General features: G+C 44.2%; 1 protein-coding gene across 2 annotated transcripts in view; it reads left to right on the top strand.

Moving 5' to 3' along the window:
- The window catches only part of SEC14L5 (SEC14 like lipid binding 5), an 82,924-nt gene that overhangs the window by 57,896 nt on the left and 9,201 nt on the right, over positions 1-15,827 (top strand). For both annotated transcript variants that reach the window (XM_030212653.1, XM_030212652.1), the window contains 5 exons: positions 656-726; positions 2,045-2,216; positions 6,802-6,936; positions 9,385-9,519; positions 14,426-14,674. In XM_030212653.1, coding sequence (XP_030068513.1) covers positions 656-726; positions 2,045-2,216; positions 6,802-6,936; positions 9,385-9,519; positions 14,426-14,674 — 762 coding nt within the window. The remainder of the gene's footprint in view (positions 1-655; positions 727-2,044; positions 2,217-6,801; positions 6,937-9,384; positions 9,520-14,425; positions 14,675-15,827) is intronic.

The raw sequence follows: 15,827 nt of genomic DNA, 5'->3' as shown, positions 1-15,827 counted from the left end.
GCTCTGTCACTGGCCCTATTCAAATTTAGGCTAAAAACCCGCCTTTTTTGAGGCTGCTTTTAACCCCTTATTCATCTGTTCAATGCCTGTGTTGTTTTAATCATTCCCATAATAAATGAAACTCCTTAATCCATTCTTTGTCCTGTTTGTCTGTCTTGAATAGATTGTAAGTTTTGTCGAGTTAGCACGTGAGCCGTTACTGCCACCTCAATGGGTGGCGGTAAGTGTGCCCCCCCCCCCCCCCCCCCCGCATGGCTACACCAGAGTTCAGTTTACACCTGGCATCTCACTGGTAAAGTTAGTCACGGATCCCAGTTCCTAAGCACTGTTCTATAAACAGCGCTTAACTTAGATCACTGTTTATACAATAGCGTTTAGCGCTAAATTTTTCAGCGCCATTTGTAGAATTTGGTCTACAGAGGTACCTATGTTCCTCCCTAAAAGTGGGCATTTTCTTGCCCTCTCCTCAATCTTGTTGTTCTAAAATTACCCCCACATGTCCATGGAAGCAGGGATTTGCCATCGCTGGATTGTCTTGCCTTAGGTGTGCACAGATAAGTGGTAACTTGTGATTATGAGGTGGCCAAGTAGCACCGTGGTGTTACCTTTCCCTTTCCGTGAGTATGAGATTAATGTGCCGCTGTTTTCTCTGTAGGTTTTGTCAATTAATGAGGAAGGGCAGAAAAGGTGTGAGAAAAACACGCAGGAGTTCGGCCGTCCTATCAGGTGAGTGTATTCTGAGAAATGTTTGTTTATTTGTGTGTTTCTTGGAGTACAGTAATCAAAACATAAAGTGCAATTTTCAGACTCAACAATAGGGAGGGAAATTTTCAAAAGCCAGTTACTTGGCTAAATAGGGGGTCCTTTTACCAAGCTGCGATAAAAAGGGCCTTTCACTAGGGCGAGGGCCATTTTTGCTGCTCGCTGCAGCCTTTTTTACCACCTGGCCATGCGGTAAGAATGCTCTCTAATATTTTCTCCAATTTGTTTTAAATTTACTACTTTGTAGCTTCATCGCATGCCCCCTAGTCCTAGTATTTTTGGAAAGACTAAAAAAGCAATTTACATCTACTCATTCCATTCCATTCATTATTTTATAGACCTCTATCATATCTCCCCTCAGCCGCTTTAGCCTTTCCTCATAGGGAAGTCGTCCTATCCCCTTTATCATTTTCGTCGCCCTTCTCTGCACCTTTTCTAATTCCACTATATCTTTTTTGTGATACAAAGGCATTATAACATCCTCATTTTTGTTTTCCATTCGTTTTCTAATAATACCTAACATTCTTTTTGCTTTCTTCGCCGCTGCTGCACCCCGAGCAGAGGGTTTCAACGTATCATCAACAATGATGCCTAGATCCCTTTTCTGGTCGGTGACTCCTAATGTGGAACCTTGCATTACGTAGCTATAGTTCAGGTTCCTCTTTCCCTCATGCATCACTTTGCACTTGCTAACATTAAACATCATCTACTGTTTGGATGCCCAGTCTCCCAGTTTCGTAAGGTTTTCTTATAATTTTTCACAATCCTCTTGCAATTTAACAACTTTGAATAATTTGTGTCATCAGCAAATTTGATTACCTCACTAGTTATTCCCATCTCTAGATCATTTATAAATAGGTTATAAATAAAAATTAGATATGTTGGGCAGACTGGGTGGACTATACAGGTCTTTATCTACTACTACTACTTATCACTGCTATAGCGCTACAAGGTATACGCAGCGCTGTACACCATACATGAAAAAGACAGTCCCTGCTCAAAGAGCTCACAATCTAAATAGGACAGGCAAAAAGACAGAACAATTAAGAGGTAAGGGAATTAAAGAGGTGGGGATAAAAGGAGGTGTCGTCATTTACTATGTTATGTATAAAAGTAGCAAAATAATAAAAAATAAGAACATCATTAAATAAAGTTAAAAAGAAATTGATCGAATTTCACTCACAAATATCAGGCCAGGATAGCAATAGTGTAGGAAAACACCAGTCACATTTTTATCAGAAAATTAAGGTGAGAGTATTAGCACTTTGCATCTCTGTTCAAGGACCTGGACCTGTCTTGTGGACCTGGAGGGGTTGAACATGCGGCACCTTTGGCGACCTGGAGTCAAAGCTCTTCTTAGGATTATTGAAGTGGTGGAGGCCAATTATCCAGAGACACTGGGGCGGCTGCTTATCATCCGAGCCCCCAGAGTCTTTCCTGTGCTGTGGACACTGGTGAGTCTCTGTGGCAGGGGACTAACATGCATTAGGTTAATGTCACAAGTAGTGGCATCTGTGTGATTACCAGCTCTACTACACAAGAGAAGACTGGCCCCTGGAATTGTAACAGCACTATTACAAATACTTAAGACACCAGATTACGAGCACTGAGAGACACAGGGCAATTCTATTAACTAGGTGCTGTGATCTGTATCCAAAACTGAGTGCCTCTTCTTGGGCGACCTATGCAGAAACTGTGCCCCAATGTATAGGATACCAGCTAAATACTGGTCTGTAAATATGCACTTATCTTGCACAGTATATATTTGTGAGGGGAGAAAGGCGTACACATAGGCAGAGCATAAGTGAGGCTCCAACTTACGCACGTAACTGACAGAATAGTGTACGTTGCACGTGTCACTGCCACATTTGGGCATTCACACTTGCACCCACTCTATGGCTGTTGTAATTGAACTCTTCTAAATGGTAGTAGGACTGATAGCAGGTTACACTAGTGTTAGGAAACAGAAGTTAGGCGTCTAGGTTCTGTTACAGAACAGGCTCTTACCATGTGCCCTCGGGGCCCCTAAATGGAGGTGGCCAGTTACAGAATTGCCCCCATGTTATGAAGATTCAGAGACATGAGGGCTATGGCAGCTCTGTTACAGGGATTGAGAGATACTTTGGAAGTATAAGGGGGGAAAAATCAGCACCAAAAGAAGCGCTATTCTATAAGCCGTACTTAAAGTTAGGCGCAGTTTATAGAATAGCGCTTACACCTGGGAATCACGCCTAAGTTTAGGTGTGGCCGTTTGCACCAACTGAAATGTGGTGGCAAATGTACATGCCTAAATTAGATGCGTATCCCTAATATTCTATAACATGCGTAAATGCTAGGAACATCCCTGTTCTGCCCATGACCTTCCCATTTCCACACCCGCTTTTTTTTACTTGTGCATTAATTCCAATTAAATCTAATTAGTGCCAATAATTGCTTGTTAAAATTTGAATTAAATTATGCATGCTTAGTTTTTGGCAACTTTTATAGCATTTAGGAAGTATAAATGCAATGTATTGTGAGTACTGAAAAATATTCACAGCTTTCATTCTTCGGAGGGTAATTTTTCAAAAGCATCTGTGTATAAAGCCTTACTAGTCTTTTCTAAATGTAACTTTAGCTAAACTGAGTGAAGCATTTCTGGGGTGAGCATTTTGCTCACATCTTTTTCAGTAGTAGCTCAAGGTGAGTTACATTCAAGTACACTGGATATGTCTCTGTCCCAGGAGGGCTCACAATCTAAGTTTGAACCTGAGGCAATGGAGGGTTAAGTGACTTGCCCAAGATCACAAAGAGCAACAGTGGGATTTGAACCAGCCACCTCTGGATTGCAAGACCGGTGCTCTAGCCACTAGGCCACTCCTCCTTTACATGCAGACTTCTGAATATATGCACATAAATAAGCACAGAAAATTTTTACATGCAAAAGAATGTGTAAATGCAAAATACATACATTTTCTGTGGTAATTTTTAGGGCTGCAAGTTAATCACGGTTAACTCTGCGATGAATGCATTTACTAATAATTGGAATTTAAAACATTCATCTCCTGTCTCCTCCAAACCTCTCTTCTGCTCTCTTCCTGTCATGGACACACAATGGTGAGCCCTTGGGCCGCTGCTGGATTCCAGCTAGCAGCAGCGAGCCACCCAGGCTAGGTCTGGTACTTTGGCAATGCAGAACTGAGGCTGGAAACAGGTAGGACTGGAGCTGGAGACAACTTGGGCTGGAACTGGAAGACAGGACTGGAGCTTCAAGGCAGAGCTGGAACTTGAAATCAGGCTGAAACTGGATGGTGCTTGAAGGCAGGGTTGGAGCTGTATGGCAGGTCCCCTCTTGGCAGCCCTGAGGCAGGATTTCAGGATACCCACAATGAATATGCAGCCCAAAAGCAAGCAAAACATTTGTTTACCTGAAACATAATGCACAGAATAACCCAATGAAACAAAACCCATGGAACACATTAACCAACTCACAAATGTCAAAAATATCAGATTAACTCTAGTTATAAATTTTGAGAAAATGGTTCTGCTGTATATGAAATTCCAAAGGCAAAGAATTCCAGGCCATCAAAGTAAAATAGATAAATGTCCTATTTCTAGTTGTGAATTGCAACAAAACTGTTGTGGCACTTTCTCAGTGTGTCCCTCAACCAGCCTCGTGCCAGTTTGATTTTCAAGATAACAACAACAACAACAACAAAAAGGATCTGCTACACCAATAACAAATAGAGAATAACTCAAATATATACACTGGTATATTGAAGGAAAATAAAGGAATGCACCAAATGCTATCAAAATGGTTTTTCAAATATTAGGAAGGAAAAAACCTCATAAAGACCATTGTCAACGATATGTAGGCTCAAGATTAAATGAAGCCGCTAAGCATTGACTCAGTCGATACATAATCATAGGTCAAAAACCTCCCAGGTCCCTCAGCCAATTTGCTGATGATTAAGAAGTATTACATAATGGAAGCATAATGTGCACAATCATTTGAAGATTGGATGGTGTCACATATTTCACTTATAGGGAAATCAGCGTCCAAAGTTAAGTGCTCTCTTTTTTTTTATTTTTGACATTTGATGTTTGGTAGTCTCTATAGATGAATATTATTTTCTTTTTGTTGGGAGCTATCAAACGATTCTGGGAGGTTTTAGACCTATGATTATGTATCGACCGAGTACAATGCTTAGCGGCTTCATTTAATCTTGAGCCGCTGCCTATATATCGTTGACAGCGATCTTTAAGAGGTCTTTTCCTCTCTAATTTTTGAAAACCTTTTTGGTAGCATTTTGTTCATTCCTGTATTTTCCTTCAATACACCAGTGTATATATATATTTGGTTTTCAAGGTAGCCACAATGACTATCCAGCTTATTTTCGAAAGAGATCACCGGCCATCTTCTGACACAAATCGGGACATGGCCGGCAATCTCCTGACCCCGGCCAAATCGGTATAATTGAAAGCTGATTTTGGCTGGCTTCAACTGTGTTCCGTCGTGGGGCCGGCGAAAGTTCAAGGGGGCATGTCGGCACGGTAGCGAAGGCAGGACAGGGGCATGCGTTGAGATGGCCGGCTTCGCCCGATAATGGAAAAAAGAAAGCCGGCCCTGGCGAGAACTTGGTCCACTTTATTTGGTCCCTTTTTATTCAGGTCCACAAAAAGTGTCCAAACTGACCAGATGACCACCGGAGGGAATCGGGGATCACCTCCCCTGACTCCCCCAGTGGTCAATAACCCCCTCCCACCCTCAAAAAAACAACTTTAAAAACTTTTTTTGCCAGCCTCTATGCCAGCCTCAAATGTCATACTCGGGTCCAGTGCAGCAGTATACAGGTCCCTGGAGCAGTTTCAGTGGGTGCAGTGGACTTCAGGCAGGTGGGCCCAGGCCCATCCCCCCTACCTGTTACACTTGTGGTGGAAAATGGGAGCCCTTCAAAACCCACCCGAAACGCACTGTACCCACATGTAGGTGCCCCCCTTCACCCCTTAGGGCTATTGTAGTGGTGTATAGTTGTGGGGAGTGGGTTTTGTGGGGGGGTTGGGGGGCTCAGCACCCAAGGTAAGGGAGCTATGCACCTGGGAGCTATTTTAATTTTTTTTTAAACCTTTTTAGAAGTGCCCCCTAGGGTGCCCGGTTGGTGTCCTGGCATGTGAGGGGGACCAGTACACTACGAATCCTGGCCCATCCCACGACCAAATGCCTTGGATTTGGACGGGTTTGAGATCGCCAGCTTCGGTTTCCATTATGGGCAAAAACCGATGCCAGCCATCTCAAACCCGGCCATCTCTGACATTTGGGCGGCCCCAACCATATTATCGTAAAAAAGATGGCCGGCCATCTTTTTCGAAAATACGGTTGGCTCCACCCACTTGCTTAGCCGGCCCCAGAGATGGCCGGCGCCATTCGATTATGCCCCTCCATGTATGCACTGCCTCCATTTTATGCAAATCTATCTGATGCCTATTCATTGTGGGTATCCTGTGGTGCTTGAGGATCAGATTGTGAAGTGATATAGTGAGGGATCTTTAGCAGGCAGCCATTCTGGCAAAATGTTTTTTTTTGCAATGATTGTAGATCTTATTATAAACTCCCTGTACCCTTTAGGCACTGGAGTACCCAAACTGGGATGTCCGAATAACAGTCTGGGGTCATAGTGCCAACCCACTTTCCACATAGTAGACACCTGTCAAAACAGCTGTTTCCAAAAAATTTCTGATTCTGGAGCAAGACCAAAACATATGCCCCTTTTTCACCACATTTTGGACACTCACCAGCTGGCAAAAGCCCCATATGAAAGGCTTGTCGAGGAGGAATATAAAGTCTTAAGGCAAATTTATATTGCACCTCCCAATGGAAGGAAATCCAAGATGATCCCCTCAATGCAATGACATGTGCCTTATACATTCCAGTAGGTATGTTTATTCCCAATTCCAGTTTTTTTTCCTTTTCTTCTGCAGTGCCCATAAGCCCTGCCTACAAGGAGATGTTCCCTGAAGATGGAGTCCAGGCCGCCACTAACCCTCTCACTCTTGCTGCAGGTCAGCCCCTTCATCAATGAGAATACAAGACAGAAGTTCTTGATCTACAGTGGCAATAACTACCAGGGAGCGGGCGGACTCATCGATTACCTAGACAAGGAAGTGATTCCTGACTTTCTCGGAGGGGAGTGCGTGGTAAGACTACGTTGTGCTTCCATTTGCATCTTGTTTGTAATACAGCAGGGTCAGATGCGGCAAGTTCCTCTATATAGTTGTAATTGATGTATTTTAAAATAATTCAGCATCTTGTGCATGTCCCTGTGGAGATGCCAGGTGTGAACTCTTTTCCACTGAGTCGGCATGTACCTAGATATGTATTCTTTTTTTTATTATTTTTTTTAAGACTAACAATGACGATTGTTCAAGAAATTGGGCATGAGAACATGCTTTTACAATCTGCGTATGTTGTTGAAAATGAGACCGATGCCGGAGGGGTATGATTTCAGGGTTGTAGTACAATCATTAGTTTTGTCTAGATTGGATTTTTATAATGCACTATATCTGGGGTTAGCATGGACATGATGTAAGACATTACAGATGATACAGAATTCTGCAGTTAGACTGATTTTTGGAAATAGGAAATACGATCATGTGTCGCCATTGCTGCAGAAATTGCATTGGCTGCCTGTGAAACACCAGATTAAACATAACCCCCCCCCCCCTCCCCCGATATTCAGCCAGCGGTGGTCAGTGTTTTTTTTAATGCAGATCATTGCCAGCTTAAATTATCCCTGATATTCAGTGTCAGGCCATGTCCAGGTATTGGCACTGAATATCGTTGGATAATTTTGGGAGGGCTGAGCGCTGGAACTTATGTGGGCCCGACTGATATTCAGCCAGAGCCTGCATAACTTCTTTTGTTTAAAAAAAAAGCCCCCTCCCGCCCCCATACAATGCCCCTCTTTCCCTCCCCTCCCCCAGCCCATGGTAAGACACCCCCCCAAGAAGAACCCCTCACCCTCTCCCAGTCATTTAGGTAGGCCCTCCCCCTGGGATAATCCCTGGTGGTCCAGTGGGATCACTGGGGACAGGAGTGCAGCCCCCTCACTTTTGCCCCTTGCTGCACCTGTCCAAAATGGCTGCCGTGACCTCTCACAGCAGCTCATGGCACCATGAGCAGAGGCACTACAAGAGGCAGGAGGGAGGGGGCTGTGCTCCTGCTCCCAAAGACCTTGCTGGACCATCAAGGGATACAGGTAGGCTTGGGGCCTAACTGGACAGCTGGGAGGCAGGGGGGTATTCTAGGTGTGTTCTTGCTGCAGGCTGGGGGAGAGGGGAGGGAAAGGGGGCATTGTTGGGAGGGAGCAGAAGGGGACTTGGGAGTTCTTTAAAATAAAAAAAAACAAAACGTTATGTGGCTGCCAGCACCTGCATAGCTAATTGGCCTTATTTAGGACACAAAAGAGATGTGCCTAAAATAACTTTGAGAAGAAACCTATTTCCCTGATGCAACTGGACTAGCGAAACGTGGTGCTATGTCGGACTGGGTTCTGTTCTTGTGTAGTCTGCATGCCTCAAAATAGAGAAGCTACATGTTTTGAGATGTTTGTTTACATGAAATTCATGAACTATGCCAGGACGAGTTTTATATTGATTGGAACAGTTTGAAGTGAAAAGATATATGCTGTATTGGATTCTACAAAAAATAATTTTTGAAAAATGGACCGATGAGGACAATTGGTGATGGTATAAGAGTGTTCTTTGTGAAACACGATTTGGATTTGCCCACCTTCTGATGGTCCAAAAATGTAAAACATTTTCTACAGTAACTGTTGGGAAACTCTTATATACTTGTGATAATATAATTAAAGCATGAGACAAGTTAAATGTTTTCTGAGATAATTCTCCATTAGACTTATGAGGAGGTGGGTGCATAGGTCTTGCTGACTGTGAGTTTACTTTTCAGTGAGGGGCACCGCTGAGATCTGTGGTAACAAGATGGTGAAAATCATATAAAAGAGTCTAAGGCATTTGGTTGGATTTCCCAAGAGATATTGCCTATAAGTTCTGATAGATTAAAATATGCATCTATGCGCATACTTCAGCTTCCAAACTGGTGTTAATGTACACAGCTGCATTTTAGCCACAATTTCAGTAGGGATTTTGAAGCCATTTTATAAAAACATATCAATAAAATATATAAAATAGCCTCAAAACAGGCACCTACTTGCATGCTCATTTTCGAAAGAGAAGGACACCCATCTTTCGACACAAATCGGAATGCCCCCCTGACATCAACTTCCTGTTCCAGGGCAGGGGACCGGCAAAGTTGACAGCCACATAACTGTTCAGCACACCCCCTTGCTCGGAGGAGGGGGGGGGGGAACGCACCTGGAGGAGGAGGGCTTCGACTCGGGGGGGGGGGGGGAACGTGCCTGAAGGAGGGAGTGCTGTACCCCAGGTGCCAACCAAGCTATGTACATCACTGCACGCACATGCACACATTTGTTTTTTTTATGAAGGTTGGTGTAGAATGTATAATAAACAGAGGGAGGCAGTGCAGATCACAGCTTTCTGCCCTAGATCTGGCTGGCTCCTCAGAGGAACATTCACTTTGTAATATTATTGCCAATTTTCTTTCAGTGCAGTGTCCCAGAAGGCGGCCTTGTTCCCAAATCTCTTTATCAGACAGAAGAAGCAGAGATATCTGACCACATCCGGCTCTGGACAGAAACCATCTACCACTCTGCCTGTGTTTTAAAGGGAGCCCCACATGAGGTATGGTGTGGCATGAAACACGCCTCTTTTATAAGAGAAACTTTCTTGTGATCTGCCCAAAAGCATTTGCAGATTGTCTTTACATACCCCAGAAAACATGTTCTTACTCTGGTGTCCTGCTCTGGCCTGGCTCTACCAGACTTGTGACCTCTCTTGATCTCAGCTAGATCCCAGCACACCTTGCTCCTTGCTGACAGGGCATGAAGTCAAATCATTCAGTCACACAGGAAGAGAGACATGCTGCAAATGTGGGACATTTGAGAGCTGTCCAAACACACAGAAAAATGGATCATTATGTTGCAATTTAACATATATTTCACAGCTTATTTTAACACACAGGAGGGAAAGAATGGATTGCTTTACTGAGCCGGGGGGGGGGGGGGGGGGGGAATAACGCTGAATTATGTATGGTGCGGGACGTCGGACTCGCAGGCGGTGGGAGCCTGTGCGGCCGCGTTGCTGGCCTGCAGGGGCAGGCTTCTACATGGAATGTTGCTGGTGGAGGAGTGGCCTGGTGATCAGTGCAGCGGAACATGGAACGTTGCTATTACTTGAGATTCTACATGGAATGTTGCTATTCCACTAGCAACATTCCATATTTAGATTGTGAGCTCTTTGAGCAGGGACTGTCTTTTTGTGTATGGTGTACAGCGCTGCGTATGCCTTGTAGCGCTATAGAAATGATAAAGAGTAGTAGTAGTAGAATTAGCAGCGCTGCTGTTGTAACATTAGCAAACTTTTGTAACATTTCAGTATTCGTAAATGCACAGCTTATGGAATGGGCCCTGAGACTACTGGAGTTCTGGGGCTTGTTCTGAAATGTTCGTATTGGGTATGTTTTATAACTAAGATAACTCTGGGGTAAACAAAACGTTCTGGTTTCAGAATTATGCTTCCATATACACCCAGGAGAAACCATTGTACACTACTTGAGTTACTTATTTTTTTATTTAGTTTTTATAATTGCTGTGAATAACACATCAAAAAAGTGATAGCATAAAACTAATGTTGTTAAAAGTGCTCAGTAAAAACATGCTGCTACGGCTGGGCTGCTAAAAAGCAACATGAAGTAGTCAAACATCATTGCACCCCTGCCCTACCTACCGCCACAAACACATGTCATTAAGATCTCTGTGATGTGTAAAAAATGTTTTACTTAGCTTAGGGCTAGAGTGAATAGAGAGTAGGTGTTGTGCTCTTCAGCAGTACTACAGCTTTCACTGATGTAATCCGTGCTCGTGTTCGTGTCTCTTTTATAAAAATCTTTCCGTCTTTAATCAGATATCAGTCAGTTCACTTCCTAGATCCATATTCGTTCCCAACACGTGTGTTTCGCTCTTAAAGCGTCCTCAGGAGAACTCATAAGATGATCCGGTGCTCAATCACATCGAACTGAGAGGTACGCCGCCTCGCTCTCCCGCGGCCACGGAATATGTTTTATAACTGCCTGAATTGATGAAAAGTGCATAGATATTTCCACTTTGAAAAGTGTCCCAGGACCAGTACCTGAATACACACCTGCTGATGTGTGTAGATGATTTTTGTGGCATTCAGAAGTATATATGTTGGTGACGTAGCTACAGGGGGTTTTGGGGGCCTGGGCCCCCCCAAAATTGGATCCAGGTCCCCTGGTTTGGCTGGCCCGCCCTGCTTCCTCTCATGTCACGTGCATTCTCAGTTTTACTAAAACCGAGCATGCACACAATGTGAGGGGAATCAGAGCAGGCAATGCGCAGAGAACATTGCTGGAGAAAGGCTTCATCTGGTGGGGCTAACCAAGGTATGTGGGGTTGCGGTGGGGTGGGGGTTGCAGCAGGGAGGTGGGCCAAGCTGTGCCCCCCTCCCCCCACACACTTTGGGCTCCGGACCCCCCAAACAAAAAGATGGGCTTTTAGCATAGATTTGAAGACGGCCAGAGATGGAGCTTGACGTACTGGCTCACGAAGTCTATTCCACCATATGCCTGGAATAGACTTCCTGAGCCGGTACGTCAAGCTCCATCTCTGGCCGTCTTCAAATCTATGCTAAAAGCCCACCTTTTTGATGCAGCTTTTAACTCTTAACCCTTATTCACTTGTTCAGAACCCTTATTTTATCATCTTCACTTTAATATTCCCTTATCTCTTGTTTGTCCTGTTTGTCTGTCCTAATTAGATTGTAAGCTCTGTCGAGCAGGGACTGTCTCTTCATGTTCAAGTGTACAGTGCTGCGTACATCTAGTAGCGCTTTAGAAATGATAAGTAGTAATAGGTCTGGCTATGCCCCTGATATATGTAGTTTCAAACTCTGCATCCAGGAATGTCTCTCCACGCAAAAGGTAAAAGTATATGCAGAACAGCACTTAGGCCCAGATGCATAAAGGTCCCTGTAAAAAATTGCTCTGTATTTCCACCTCAGTAAAAATTACCAATTTGGAAATATAAAGCGATTCCCAAAGCGAATTGCTTTTGCAAACAGCTCATTTGCATGCAATAGGGGGGAAGATAGTCGATCAACTGAGCATGCACAGAACAGCCTCTCACTAAGCTGCGTGTATGAAAGCTGGTGCACGGATTCTCACACATGGATCCATTTGGAGAGAGCCCCTGAAAGCTCAAGTGAGAGGCACTGATCCTTGCTGCTGGCTCTTTCGCACTCTCTGCCCTCATGATTTTGTTGTGTGAAGCGCACTCAACTTTGGGGAGGTTTCATTTTTTTTTAATGCTTTCCTGTGGTACTCACATCTTCCCTGTCCCCCGCCACAGTCAGCGATCTTCCTGCTCCAGGGTGTGGGTCCTTCTCCTCCTGCAGGAGTGGCAGAGGACACTTGCAACCATGAAGAACTGTCAGGATCGACAGCTCCATAAGTACATAAGTATTGCCATACAGGGACAGACCGAAGGTCCATCAAGCCCAGCATCCTGTTTCCAACAGTGGCCAATCCAGGTCACAAGTACCTGGCAAGATCCCAGAGCAGTACAGTGTAAAAGCCATGTTGCTGGCTCGTTAGGTTTTGTTCATCTGGGTCTAAGCATGCACTACATATATCAGCTGGGCACTTCGATAAAAAGCCATTTCTGCAGATAAAGTACTGATATTGCTATGGAAGTGGGTATTCTCCTGGAAAAAAATTTAGGGGCCCTTTAGCATTAAGCAGCTAATATGGGGTTTACCATGCGCTACACAGTAGTCCAAAGCCTTGCTACTTTCTCTTGTATTAAAAAGGCAGCTGCTGTTAACTTCTCAACATGGGAGAGGGCAAGATCTGGGCTGGGAGGAGTGGCTGGCTGCGATGGACTGTGTGCTGGCTGTCAGGAATTCTGATAGCACAGCCTAACTTACCGCCAACTCAAGAGGAGGTATTAAATGCAGCTTCATTACATGCAGCCTCAGTAGCGCAGTACGCTGTCAGTGGTGGTATAGCAGCGCATCCCCTGACCCCTCTGATCAGTCACCTGCACGCCTACCCAACACACTCCCAACCTGCTCCCAATGTGTCACCCAGACCCGACACGCTCTCATCCCCGTTGTGGCACCTGGACGCCTCCTCATTTTAACAGACAGCATAGGGTGTAAGCAAAGATGGAACATATAGATAGATAAGATAGAGTAACTGGTAATTATAAAGCCTAATATCAGTAGGAGTCGTCGTTGAACAGTAGAATAATAAAGGAGTCGGAGTCAAAGGTTTGGTGTACCAATGCCACAGCCCTAGTCCTATCTGTACCCAGCTGGCTTATCAGCTAGTGGCTGAATATCAGCCAATACCCAGGTAAGTACCAGCGGCCAATACCTGCCCAGATATTCAGTGCCGGTGTCCAGATATGGCTTGGCATTGAATATCCAGGTTTAATTTCAGTGGTGACGGTCAGTGTTTAAAAAAAAATGCTGGTCACCACCATCTGAATATTGACTCACCAGATTCTACAAAAATTTAAGGGGCCCTTTTACTAAGCCGCATAAGCGTCTACACGCACCTAACTCATGCCAAAATGGAGTTACTGCCCGACTTCATTTTTGGCGCTCGACCGATACGTGCGTCTGAAAAATATTTTTTATTTCAGGCGCGCGTATCGGATGCGCGCCAAGTGGCATTTGACACGTGTAGGTCATTACCGCCTGGATTCTTTACCGTTAGGTACAAAACTATAAATATAACGAAGACGTAATCTCCCTAATCAATTGATTATTTATCTAGAAGGTAAGGAGATATCGCAAAAACAAGCATCAAAATATCTGACTGAGAAAACAATCGCTGAAATAGTCTGGGTGTTTTACAGAGGAAAGGCCTTGAGAAGCCCCCAGCGTAACTAAAAGCTTCGGGGGCTGGTCTTCTTCATCATCGGCCAAAAAACCTCTGTGAATATGTCTTTTTTTGTCAATTTACTTTACTGATTCACTTAATGCATTCAATTTTTACTAAATCGCTTAGTGCTTTTGAGTCCACACCAGATATTACTTAGCTTCATCAGGCGTTCAAACGTGCGGGTCCTTCTTACACTTCGACCACGACCAACGATGGACGATGTTTCGAAGACCTGCCTCAGGGTTCAGTGGTCCGTGTATAATCTCCGCACTAAATGGTTGTTCGAAGGTAAAGATTGCTCTTTACCAGACCCAAAATGGACACATGGCCATTTTGATTTTGCCGCACGTCCATTTTCAGCCAAAAAAAAAAAGCGCCTTTTTTACAGGTGCGCTCAAAAATGGATGGGTGCACGCCCCAAACCCATGCTTACACTACCGCAAGCCATTTTTCAGTGCGCCTTTGTAAAAGAAACCCTAAATCTTTAAGAAAAGAAGTCCTGTTTTTAAACTTGTGCCAGCAAAGGAATGTATGGGCTTTTTTTGTACTTTGCTTTTGCCTTAACGTTGACAAAACTTAAATCTGACCCTTAACCCCATTCATTGGTTTCTTCTTGAGCAGATTGGTGTTGAAATCCTGGAAGGTGAATCTGTGATCACTTGGGACTTCGATATTCTCCGGGGCGATGTTCTTTTCAGCCTCTTTCATTCCAAGCGTGTGCCTGCGTCTCTACACAGGGAGATGGCGCCAATGCCTGCCTCAACCGTGGCTGGGAGTAACGCGCAGCTGATAGACAAAGGCTGGGTCTTGGGGTCGGACTACAGTCAAGTGGAGACTTCCCTGGTCTGCAGAGAAGGAGAGAGCGTCCAGGTTAGAAAATTCATGGGGTGTCAGCAGGGAGGATGATGGGGGAATTTCAGGAGGGAATGCATGACTCTGGCACAAAATAAGTCTTAATTAAATTAAAGTGAAAACTTGGCTGTTTGATCAACTGTTGAATAGATTGTACGAGAGGAAGGGGGTTAATATTAATTGATAATTTGTAATTGGGTAAGAATAGTTACATGGAGATACTGAGAGCAATTCTATAAGGGGCCCTTTTACAAAGCGGTGGTAAGCCCAACGCGGGCTTACTGCACGCTAAATTGGAACACTAAGCGGTAGTTCCGGCTGCAGCACGCATCTGTAAATTTTTTTTTCTAGTGCAGCACTAACATGGCAGTATTCGGGCATCGCTGCGCACTTCCCAGTTACCGCTGGGTTACCATTGGCGCCCTTACTGCCACCTCAGTGGGTGGCGGTAAGTGCTCCCTGCCGCATGGCCACATGCATGGCCCGCTGCAGTAAAAAGAGCCCTGGCACGCAGGAATCCAGCCCCTGCCGTTAACGGCAGGGCCCTTTTCCCGCAGCTTAGTGAAAGGACCCCTAAAAGAGGCACTTATTTTTAAGCACCAAGAGTGAAGCCTCTTCTATGAAGAGAAGCAGCCGCTTATTTTTCTTTGTAGAATACTAGTCTAACAGGCCAAAAATGCTCTTATTTTTTAGGCGAGATCACTTATACTAGCCCACAGTGACAGTGTAAGTACTTGCACCTAGATTATTAGGGAATGTGGGTAGATTATACTATTTTATCATCTACAAATGTAAAATATGTGTGCCACCTAAACTCCATCCGTTTGAACATCCACCTGCAAAGTACACGCGATTGAATGCTGGCACGCACTTATAGAATATCATGTAGCTGAAAAATAGTCATTCACATGTCTGTGTCCATATATACGAGTAAATAACTAGAATATCAGTATTTACTCTGCAAAACCTAATCATTAGAAATAATTGCATTTTCAGACATTAGGAGCCATACACATATAAAACAATAACATCATGTGTGTAAAAACATGTAAAATGATCATAACTGTAAAAATCTCTGTAGAAAATACAATAAAAAGAGAACAAGCATAAAACAAATCCATAAATGAATAACAAATAATAAATTCGTAAAGGTACACTGACAGGTCCGTGT

This window comes from Microcaecilia unicolor, chromosome 8 (genome assembly GCF_901765095.1).
Source record: "Microcaecilia unicolor chromosome 8, aMicUni1.1, whole genome shotgun sequence".
Taxonomy (NCBI): domain Eukaryota; kingdom Metazoa; phylum Chordata; class Amphibia; order Gymnophiona; family Siphonopidae; genus Microcaecilia; species Microcaecilia unicolor.
The sequence above is the reverse complement of the archived record's forward strand: the minus strand, read 5'-3'. Positions and strand labels throughout refer to the sequence as shown.